We start from the raw sequence: 12,022 nt of genomic DNA, 5'->3' as shown, positions 1-12,022 counted from the left end.
CGCACACACGCACACACGCACACACGCACACACGCATACACGCACACACGCACACACGCACACGCGCACGCCAATGCTTATTGCTGCACATTCGACAAAGCGCACGTATCACGTGCCGCCTTTACTGCACGGCTTTGAGGAGCGCAGCTTGTCCAATAAAGACCATAGGAAAATTTATACCTGGGATCGCGTCACTCTGCCGGCTAGTCTGTCGCCGTCCATTAACTCCACGAAATCGTACTGCGTGTGCGTGGGACGCTTGTGACGTCTCGCGTAGACGGCCATCTTGGCTTCCTTGGGCAGAGTGAAGTTGAACCTGCGGGCGCGTCGACAAGAAGAACACTAATGACGCGAAACTCGATCTAGGCTCGGGCGCATAGTTCAGACTTGTCACCTTACACGAGCTATTAACACGCCGATGTCGAAGTAATAAGATTACAGAACAAATATGGCGGCTCGTTATAACGGTGTACGTAAGACATGTCGCTCAACACTGCCGACGAGAGGACAAGGAGAACATAGAGGACAATATAACTTTATATTAACGACCACATTATACAATTTCACGTTTTAATAACAAATACATTATTATTATTATTATTATTATTATTATTATTATTTCCTAAAAGCACGTTAGAAAAGATTAACCTTGTTAGCTTGATCTATTTTTGGTTCTAATAATTAATATTATCTCTCAGAGACATAAAGCTGGGTCGGCTCCTGTGCATCCTGCACGAGGTTAACACATTATATCGACGAATACGTGGATAGACAATAAATAGTTTGTGTATCAACGTATACTACACATGTCGACTGTGAATGAGCCGACCGAGCGCCGTGCACTTACTTCACGTAGGTGTTCTCGTTGAGTTGGAACTGTGTCTTCAGCCAGCCGTTAGCCGGTACTTGCTGAGTGAGATGATTGCCCAGCTGGAACACCACCGTCACGTCCGACGCGCCACCTGTAGCCATCTGAAGCAACGGCAAAGAACAACGTAAAAATCTTGAAGAAACCGCACCGGCGAACTTCCTCGAATGTTGTCGAAGCAGGAAACGGTGAGGAACAACGTGAACGCCAGAGGAACGCTGACAGTGAACATCTCTACACAGTGCAAGTTATAGTCGAAACAAGGAATGGCGAGGAACAAGATGAACGCCAGAGGAACGCTGACAGTGAACATCTCTACACAGTGCAAGTTATAGTTGAAACAAGGAACGGCGAGGAACAAGGTGAACGCCAGAGGAACGCTGACAGTGAACATCTCCGGAGAATGCGAGCCGACAGCGAGAACCCTCCGCGCGGCGTCGATCGTAAATCCTGAAAGGTTAGCTTCGTCTTCGTCGAGCAAACGTGAATTTTTAACGAGCCGCGGCTCCGCCGAGATCTCGCGCTACTCTCCCTCACACACACCGGTTACATCGTGCTTATCGATTCCTAATGCAATTCTGATAGAGCGCTCGCAACATCTTAAACACGCCGACGTGAGGGTGGTGGGGCGTAACATCTGTAATTTGTTTCCCTCGGTAGGCTTACGTGTTGTAACTCAATGTGGTGACATCTCGCAACCACGATAAGGCGCATTAAAAACGCAGCGTCTAAATGCGCCGGAGTTCGGTCTCAAAGCTTCGACAAGAAAAATCCACGAAAAACAAAGCAGGCGTAAAGCATTTACGTGAGGTGTGCGAAACGGTGAATGATTGGTGGATAGTGACGCTCGCGAACCTACATACATTGACTAAACCTGCAATGAACCTAACGTTAGTCCTTGCTCAGCTTTCACCCAAACGGTAAGATTAGTAATACTCCTAAAGCTATATCTAACTGTAACCTAACCCCTAACCTTAAAGTTCACTCGCAACAATAACCTTACATCTAATACTATATAACTACAGCTATAACTACAATATTATAACTACAGCTCAAATCTGCAACCGATGCCCCTCTAGGAGTCTCACCGTAGGAATGTATCTTGTCTGTGGGGTGACCGGTCTAGCCAGCCCGTCTCCCGGGAAACCTGACTCTCCGCTGTTGTCCTTCACGTAACCGCCACCGGCGGCGCTGCTGTCGAACTCCGATTCCGTCGGGCCGCCCTCGAGGATCCAGTTCACGTTAATGGCCATCATAGCTGCGGGAGAAAAGCGCAGGATATCACAGTCAGACCTAGCATTCGCTGCGATTGTCGCTACTCGCACTGTTCTGGGAGTAACTCCGTCATTCACGCCTTGTTTTTTTTATAGATTCTCGACTGCGAGACAAATTTGTTAATTTAATGCCGAGCGTTTCGACCTAAATTGACCTATTCTGCTTAATTTCCCCCTAGCATATGAGTTACGGGTTCTTCTAATGTTAATGTTAATCGAACTCTCGTAATCTGACGAGCCGCACAGTTAACTGTCGGCCGCACGTGATATACGGCCCTGCGGCACAACGCCGTCGTCATCGTCGCCGCCGCCGCCGCCGCCGCCGCCGCCGCCGCCACCGCCACCGCAGCAGCAGCAGCACGCGTGATTACTTAAGACGTAAAAATATATCGATTTGATGTCGACGCCGGAGCAATGGCGCATCGATTCGCGTCACCGATGCTCCCGCTTTAATTAACAAGGAAATTTGTAATTAAAACATACAATGCGGAGGAAGTTGGGGAAACAGGCGATATCCAAACACATCGCGCCTGTCAGCGGAGTTTGCGCGGGAAGCACCACGTTGCTATCTCGTTCAACGAAATGCACAGATTCAATATTGTTTATCGTGAGGACATTGAAACAAAATAAGATGTGAACAAGACCATTCAGCTTTGTCATAATAGCATGCAGACTACGTTCTTGTGATCTTCCCGAATCTCCCCTATTCGAGAAGATCACAAGAACGTAGTTAATGTTGGTCATAAATTTATGACAACGCTCGGTTGATTACTCACCGCCAAGGTAGCAGACTACAGCGAGTAGCACCACAGACAGGATGATGAAGATGATAGCTGTGCACTTCCAAGAGCATTTCCGCTGCTTCTTGAACCTGCGAAATATTCGAAGTGTCAGTCCGATGTCGTAAACACTTACTGTGAATCTATAGTAGGCCCGTCAGCTTCAATCCACTTGCACTCGTCTCATGTCTACATTTCACCCAAGTGGAGCGTGCGTGCGTGAGTTGTGCGTGCAAGCGTGTGTTAGTGTGCGCTCGTGCGTGTGCGTGTGCGTGTGTGTACACATGTGAGTGCGTGCGTATGTGCGTGCATGCGTGTTGTACACACGTGAGCGCGCCCTGCACGCTGCTGCTGCTGATGATGATGATGACGACAACGACGACGACGATTGCGATGACGATGACGGCGACGATGATGATGATGACGACGACGACGACGACGACGACGATGATGATGATAATAATAATAATAATGATGATGATGATGATGATGATGATGATGATGATGATGATGATGATGATGATGATGATGATGATGATGATGATGATGATGATGATGATGATCTTATCGTTACCTGTAGCTGCCCGTCGACAGTCGGTTTTGGCCGTGGTTCACCTGTCTCAGATTGTTGCGCACGGGCACAGAGAAGGCGGACAGTGGCACGGAATTGGTCAATGTAGCACCAGGAAAGTACGGTGGCCTGCAAGACAGTCGACAATCATCACACTGTGACCGTACATGCTAGTTATTACACCTGTAACAGAGCATTATAACAGAGGACCCTTTTCCTCTGCTTAATACAAATATCACTATATAGGGTGTATATGCATAGTTAAAACATATAACGCAGCGCAAAAGGTATCGTCTATATAGTGCATAAAAATAATATAATACATGCATATATATATATATATATATATCAGGAGTAGATAATAGGGTAGATCCCTATTATCTACTCCTGATATATATACAAGAAAACACAAAAAACAGACGGCGAAGTATATACAGAGCGTGTATACGTATGTATATATAGATTAACAGTAATGGAAGCTGCGGGTAATGAATGAATACAGTCTCGCTCTTTCTCTTTCCCCCGGCAATTAACGATTACAAGAGGAATAGACTAAAGAGAATGCAGATTACAGGCTAGGCCGCGGCGCTTTTGCTGGGAAAACACTCTGACGTACGGACGTCCGCCCCTTACTGCATCATGCTGCGTAATATCCGTAGCGGGGTATAGTATCTATACCGCTATGCGGGGCAATGCAGTCTTTCTCGCGACCGACGCCGCGGTCACACAAAAGGCGCTGCTTAACACTTCGGCTGCGGCGGCATTCTCTATAAGAAGCCCCCACCCCTCACTTGCATAATCCGCCTGGGAAAATGCGCTCGCGCGATCGGCCGAGATTTGCCGACATGCGAGAGCGCCGGAGAGATTTTCTCGCATCGATTTATGACCGCCATTAATATATTTCGCTTCCGATGACCGCGTTCGCTATGCAACGCGCCCCCTATCGTTGTCACACTCGCGGGCCTAGATTGATATAGGAGGCATACAACAGTAAGCCTCCGCAAATTGTTGCACTATTTCGTTTCTAGAAAGGGCATTTTTTGGCTTTTTTTCGCCGAAATTCGGCACTAGAGTGCAAAATACGTTCGCACAGCTAGACGTATAAAGCTAACGAGAAAGTAGCGGCGATTTTGCTTTGAGATGCTCGTAAATCAGTAGGTATGAAGATTGCGACGAGCGTTCGTGTGTGTCCGTGCATCTATAGGGCCGGAGGAGTGCACGAGAGCGCATATACGGTCACCTAATATTACAGTCGGCAATCTCTCCCGCTCTAGCGTACGCAAGCTGAGACATCGGCGGTGCGCATCCCCCCTCATCTGCCTTTCTTTCACCCCCACCCCCTCGCTTCATCTCTATTTCGGATAAATAAGTAGAGCAATTTTCGCGCGAAGAAAGGCGGGACTCGTTCTACCCTGCATGCGATGCGATGTCATTTACACTACTTACGCTTTCTATATCATATTGTTGCAAGCTCGGCGTAGTAGGCCACAATTTTTACCCTTGGAGTAATGGACGACCGGGTAATAACCGTCAGGAAACAATAACTAGAGGGCGCGCACGCACAGCGAATGACAACGACTGTGCGCGGCTGCGTGTGATAGCAGACGGTCTCTCACCGGTGAAAAAACCCGGTCTCCGGATGACGAGAACAAGCGCTGATAGTACTGCCAAGATCGTCTGCCTGCGTGTGGCCGACGCTACGTGCACTTATAGATGGCGCGAGGTTTTTCTTAGAGCAGGTGCACACCGCCGGCCGTCCGCGATAGTATGTGCGGAGGAATTTAGGACGCGACGGGGGGAAAAACTCCGGGCGATTCCGCGCATAAAAACCAGAGCTTCGCGGCTGCAGAATGGTGAGGTTCTCCACGGTTTCCTCCAGGATATTGTAACCTTGTTTCCTCGACTCCATTGTAGCGGCTGACACTACGCGTGAAGCGTGAGTGAATTCGCACCTGTGCCCTCACACCCCGCAGAGATAAATCTAGAGGTAGTCTGTGACTAATATCGACTAGTTAAACCGGTAAAGATCGGGCAAACTCGGTGGAACCAGCGGGGGCGCTGCCTTCGTTGTAAATCATCATCATTGTGATGCTGCTTTCAAGGTTAGACTTCCGCAGGCGAGACGGCGGTATTAAGTAAAGAATATAATCTCGTGCATTATTACGTGTGAGAAAAAAATTACGGATTCTTGAGAAAACATCTGGCGATGCAGCGCGGTGTTGTTGTGCGCAAAAACATTGTTGACAGATTCCAGAACAGAGGCGCGACTCCCGGCAAAACTTTTAGCCAGCGAATGAACATCTGCGAAATCCGCGTGCGGATGAGTTTACATCATCATCTTCTTATATCACGTCATACAACATCGGCATCCACTCTACTTATCACTCCCTCCCCTTCCCCACCACCACCACCATCACCTCTCATCCGACCACTATATAGATTTCGCAACTTATAACCCGTTCTCAGCGGTGTCCATTCCAGAATATATATTTCATCAGCCTCTCCCCTGTCCCGCCCCTTATCCCTAGCTGCGCAATACTCTTCGACCTGTCCTATATAGATACTCTGGCATACATTCCCGCGCGGGATCCCCAGGGGGAAAGGTCAGGCAGCAAGCAAGCACGCTCTCCGTCGGTCGAGCGCTTTCCCGAAATTAGTAAACAGGAGGATGAGAGGCGCGGAGTAAACACGGCGGGCTTGTTGTGAAAGGCAACACGACAGAATCCTGCTCGCGAATCCAATTGCAAACAGATCCATCGCCTGGGCGTGGGGGTCGCGGGGAGCAGGTGCCAGTGTGTGTGTGTGTGTGTGTGTGTGTGTGTGTGTGCGTGCGTGCGTGCGTGCGTGCGCGCGCGCGCGTGTGGGTGTATCGGAAAGCTGTTGTGTGTTGGCCATCGTTAGGCAGCAGCGGTAAATTCAAGCCGCGTAATGGCAGAAACGCGAAATTGGTCAAGATCAACATTGACCAGGCGCGCCTGTGAGGAACAGAGCACCGAGGTCTAGCATTATATCATTACCCCGCGCTTCCGGCACGATGATGACTCCAGGCGTGACTAACCACCTCCATCTCGCGATGGGAGATGTGCATATACCGCATAGAGATAACTAACCGGGAACCAACGCGCCCCCCCCCCAAGACTGTGTTGTAAGCAGGTAGGTGTGTTCCTAACACATATCTTCAATGGGAAATCGCCCAAAACTCATAGGAATCTCATCGAAGTGTTTTTTGAACTTATTTATTTACTTGGATTTATTGAGAGTTCAACTGACACATGATCTAAATATCATGGCTAAGACTCTTTTATCGAAATTTCACATTCTGTAACTCTCAATAAAAAATACATAATAAGCAACTATATTGAATAACTATATGTTAAGCATTATATATAATGTACATAAATATATAATATATTAATATATTTAGGTAAGCAACTGAATATAACTATGAGATATTGTTCGACACAGCTGTGAGAGATCCCATCTGCAAATGACTGCACATTGCTACTATACAACGTTTTATGCAATAAGCAGCCAAACTCGGGTGTGTCGGGTGTCAAGTAACACTCACCTATCTATGTCTTGGTGTCCCAGTTGACCGTGGGTGTTCAGTGACATCACGTGAGGAGAGGGAGGCAGATGATTGGCTAGCATTTGCTCGTTCTGCCCGGGACTCAGCGGCTGCTTCGATATGTCTGCGCATGTGCAACAACGATTAGCAACAGTCGACACGTCATCAACTATTGGTTGCGCAAATATATTGCACAAACAAATAACAATATGAACAAGTTTTATGGTAAATGGGCTGCTTTATTTCCCAGCTTACAATAAAACAATATACTACTCTATTGTATAGGACTACAAAAGGTATGCCAACGTAAGCGATGTGCAGAATTTTGTTGAATTAGTAGTCATGACCTTTGTACAGTAACTTATTATAATTCACCGCCTATAATTTGCTCTTTACTATATGTAATGTAGGTAGTACATCTTACTGCATTTTGTTGGTGACTTTATCTAGTGTAGTCCGTACTTATAATCTTCCCAAATTTTTGAATATGATCCAAAATATGCTTTGAATATGTTCTTATTAGTGTGTAAATCCTGTATGTGTCTACATATTTGATCAGCTATATGTGTAAATGTATGTACTAGTGTCAAATCTGGAAAAAATAAAATAAATATGGGGTGCGCGACGTGACTACGTCATCACCGGCACACGAATTAAATGTACGGCCGGGAGTGATTTCGAGTGTCTTAGCGCTATGGTGAAGCTTGAAATGATTTTTCACGCTGACTATCCTGACCTTTGGGCGTGACTACTAAAAACCTGGTGTACGGTAATTCCTCGCGTTACGATAACTCGGGTTACGTTCATTCGCCCGCACGTGATTGCTAGATAATGACCACTCTACTCGCGATACGAAACGAAGATTCGCTTTTGCGTAATTTTTCAAAGAACGAAACGGGGTTTTTACTAGAAGACTCCCTTCCCCAGCTTACATCATCGCATAATCATACGTTTAACAATGTTTCGCGTAGCGCGGTGCATTATTGTAAAAGTATGCGTCTCCTTCGCGCACCAATGTTTGTTGGTATTCCCCGAACCATGCCAATAACGTCGCGTTTGCTCAAGCAAATTATAATCGCAAACATGACCCCTCTTTCAAGGATGTTGACCGACGACAGACAATTGTTTACAAATATCAACACTACTCCCCACCCACCCACCAGCCACCCGCCCGCGCACCAAAACCCCGAGGAGCTTAATTTGTTGATCTGGTCAGAAACGCAACTCTCGTTATCCGAGTAGGGTCAATATAAACCGCCGCGCGGTCCATACGGACGCTGTTCCGATTCGGACTGAAGTGGTGTTCGGTATGTCAGATAGGTCGAGTGTCCGCTCTCGTATTTATAGCTAGACCGTGCCGACATCGGAAACGCAAATAAACGTCTTCGGGGGAGTAGAGGGGGATGCTGCGTGTTGCGGCAAACAATAAATGTTCGATGCGAGTAAAGACCCGCACACTGTATACGAATGCTGGCATACGAATATCGCAGGGTGGCATGCACGCATGCAAAGCGCAGATAGACAGAACACATTTTTAATGCGGAGAGAGAATACAAATGTCGCATGCAGCCGACTGCGCGAGAGAGAGCGCGCGCGCGACCGATTTTAGAATTAGGAGCGCACATGATGACGAGGAAGGATTATCAACACCCAGCACTAAACTGTGAAACGGCCGTCCACACGCGACCGGCGTTAGAATAATATTACGCGTAAGCACCCTAGCTGACATACTCAGGCTCCTATCCCACGTTATACTGCCTCGGGGCGGGTGCGGGGACCATCATATCAGAGTTAAAATTGGAACGTTACTACGGGCCGACAATGTCTATTCGCCTTCGCATTTCGCTCGCTACGGAAATATTGGAAATTCGGTGAAAATTCAATTTCGGAAAAATGGGAACTTTGCCGAATGGTAGCTAGTTTCTTTCGGAATAATCTATACGCGACGTTAGAACTGAACCAGGCTCTCTACAACTTCAGTATATGTGGCCAGTAGTGGTCAGTATATGTGTTAAGATGGTTATATTGGAACGGTTACGGCTGTCTCGGCAATGATTACCGATGCCTACCTATCCCTACATGATAGCAGCACACGAGTTAATATTAGCGAGTGGTTGGTTATATTCACAGCGAGGGAGCTGTTACTTGCAAGAGGCACACTGAGAGCTGAACGCGAGGCTACGGTAGATGGGTCGGACACGGGAGAGAGAAGCCGTCGGGGGAGGGAGGATGGCTGGGGCGCATACCTGGAGGGAAGTGTATGTTGCCGGAGCTGGTTTTCACGAGCAGTGCCGGCTCAAAGGACGCCGCGCTGCCGCCGCTGTCCGTGTCGTGCAGCGTACCTGCATTGTCAGCAAACACACCGCGCCGTGTGAGAAACACACACACACACACACACAGCAGTCACACTCACAGGCGGCAGGCTCTTTACTACTCGCGGGATCAGTGTGTTAGTATTGCAGCGGGGTGATAGAGCAGAGGGAGCAGCGTAGTGTCGTCTCTAGCTATACGTGCATAGCGTACGATGTACAGAAGCTGAGACATGACTGTCCGTAACTGTAGGAGCTGAGTCATTAACCTACTTATCTGCAGGAGGTGAGACATTATTCTTCATAGCAGTGGCTCATGAAACATTACTGTCCTTAACTGTAGGAGCTGAGACATTAACCTACGTAACTGTATGAGCTGAGACATTACTGTCCGCAACTACAGGAGGTGAGACATTACTCTTCATAGCAGTAGGTGATAAGACATTACCCTCTCTAACTGTAAATCTGAGACATTACTCTTCATAGCAGTAGGTGATAAGACATTACCCTCTCTAACTGTAAAGCGGAGGTATAACCCTGCATAGCTGTAAGTGATGTGACATTATCCATCCCACCACGTGCAAAACTTGAGACATCAGTTACTCCATCACCCCTCAAATCGGGAATAACAAACACCCCACGACCCATACGAGCTGAGACGTCACCACGCTGTACGATAAAGCCATAGAGTTGTTATCAACATTGCATCGAAGTGTTATTACTAAGCGCGACTCGATCGTCTAGCTATACATGCTGTTGGTTATAGTCACACGAAGACAGAGCGCTGCGACATCACATCGTACATGTTAATGTGCGTCCGACAGAGAGAAGCACCTATGGAGAGTGTTAGTGCGACGTCTGCCGCAGACGGAGCGACCCTACATGCGAGAATCCAGAAAGAAACACGACACACGCAAAGCCTACGGTTACACACGACGACCGAGTGACAACAGTGACTCACAAACATCCATCCATACATACAGTAACATACATACATACATACATACATACATACATACATACATACATACATACATACATACATACATACACACACACACACGACAGCACACACACACACACACTACACTACACTACACACACACACACACATACATACATACATACATACATACATACATACATACATACATACATACATACATACATACATACATACATACAGAAAGAAGGAGAGAGAAGGAGAGAGAAGGAGAGAGACAGAGACAGAAAGAGAGAGAGAGAGAGAGGGGAGAACACTGTTCTGAAGACAGAAGGAAGCTGTACCAGAGTGGTCGCTGCTAGATGCCATGTGTCGGGGCGTCGTGCGTGGCGCACCGGGGTTCCTAGGTGGCAGCACTGGCGGCAGCTTTGGCTGGTTCATCAGCGGACTAGCCGGGGTCAGCGGAGACTTCCTATCAACTGTGGACGGATCTATGTATTCTGCAAAGTAAATTTTTACAGTAAGCTACCGGCCGGACCTGCTAGTATATGGCAGCGCTCGTAGTTAGAGCCCCCAGGGACGTTCCCAACGCTATTCTCGCCAAGCCGCATAAAGGCGCTTAACGCTATGTTTGCTATTCTCGGAAACTTAATTTACAGCCATACCAACTATAATTCTGTATTCAGTAATCCACGCGCAGCAACTCGTCTAGGTTTTTAAATACAATTTCTCCGTAATTTATCGACACCACTATGGCGATAAATTAAATTTCGCGGAGGAAATACCATAAGAAATGTTTCAGGCCAGTGCAATAAAGACAGCCAAAAAAATTCGCAACTCGACTTGAAAACATTAATGAAGAACGAGTGCGCAACTAAAAACCCATTAGTCACCAAGTCTCAGACATACATGCGCATATAGCGACTAAAATGAGACCTTGAGAAAAATTCCCCTTTCTAATCATAATATAACATTCAGCCAACTACTGCTAACCTATAACACATCAACAAAACGTTGCAGCCCGTCTACGCATACGTCCCTCAAAGACACGCGTGTTTATTTGAGACAGCGGCTTGACAGTTTTCACGAATTATGAACCTAAATGCGACGATGCTAACTAGTCCGACGCTTGTATTCATGCGCGCCTCAGCACAGGCTGTCAGCACCGGGACTAGATCCGATTAAAGCCATTGATCTTCGCATTATTCAACAATTGTCGGGGAATTCTACGGCGAATCTGCCTCCACGAACGGCTTACTCGTGCACGCAGAAACCGAGAAGGAAGATCTTAAGCAAAAACGCAAAGGTTTGGTTGAAATAGGTTCGTGGGTACCGTCGTTGAGACACCGGTAGGGCCCTTCACTAATCAGGAGGAGGTCCCACCACCAGCAGCAGCAGCAGCAGCAGATAGGTCGGTAGAATTCAAGCAATGAATTTCACAGAGCGGGGAGAGGGAAAGCATGTGCAGTGGAGCCCGTTCGCACCCGATTGCCACTGCATAAGCGCCTTAAATAGACAGCTCGCTATAGACCACCGTGTCCATCCATCACAGCATCCCACATAGGTCACTCTGTTGCGGACAGCGGACCTTAGCATGACCACACACCTTCGTATATGTATATATATATATATGTATATATCATAAGGAGTTATTGCAAACTGGTTATTCCGCCCTCAGAATTGTCATATATATCTATATGGGATATTAAG

General features: G+C 47.3%; 1 protein-coding gene across 1 annotated transcript in view; it reads right to left on the bottom strand.

Annotated features, from left to right (window-relative positions):
- LOC106814295 (teneurin-m-like) overlaps nucleotides 1-12,022 on the bottom strand; it is a 109,147-nt gene that overhangs the window by 42,121 nt on the left and 55,004 nt on the right. Inside the window, exons 3-10 of the mRNA XM_014818598.1 lie at nucleotides 10,657-10,812; nucleotides 9,307-9,402; nucleotides 7,061-7,184; nucleotides 3,496-3,621; nucleotides 2,919-3,013; nucleotides 1,957-2,126; nucleotides 848-972; nucleotides 181-316 (exon numbers count right to left, since the gene is read on the bottom strand). Coding sequence (XP_014674084.1) covers nucleotides 181-316; nucleotides 848-972; nucleotides 1,957-2,126; nucleotides 2,919-3,013; nucleotides 3,496-3,621; nucleotides 7,061-7,184; nucleotides 9,307-9,402; nucleotides 10,657-10,812 — 1,028 coding nt within the window. The remainder of the gene's footprint in view (nucleotides 1-180; nucleotides 317-847; nucleotides 973-1,956; nucleotides 2,127-2,918; nucleotides 3,014-3,495; nucleotides 3,622-7,060; nucleotides 7,185-9,306; nucleotides 9,403-10,656; nucleotides 10,813-12,022) is intronic.

This window comes from Priapulus caudatus, unplaced genomic scaffold (assembly GCF_000485595.1).
Source record: "Priapulus caudatus unplaced genomic scaffold, Priapulus_caudatus-5.0.1 Scaffold26, whole genome shotgun sequence".
NCBI classification, from domain to species: Eukaryota; Metazoa; Priapulida; class Priapulimorpha; order Priapulimorphida; family Priapulidae; genus Priapulus; species Priapulus caudatus.
This window is presented reverse-complemented; position numbering and strand designations above follow the sequence as displayed.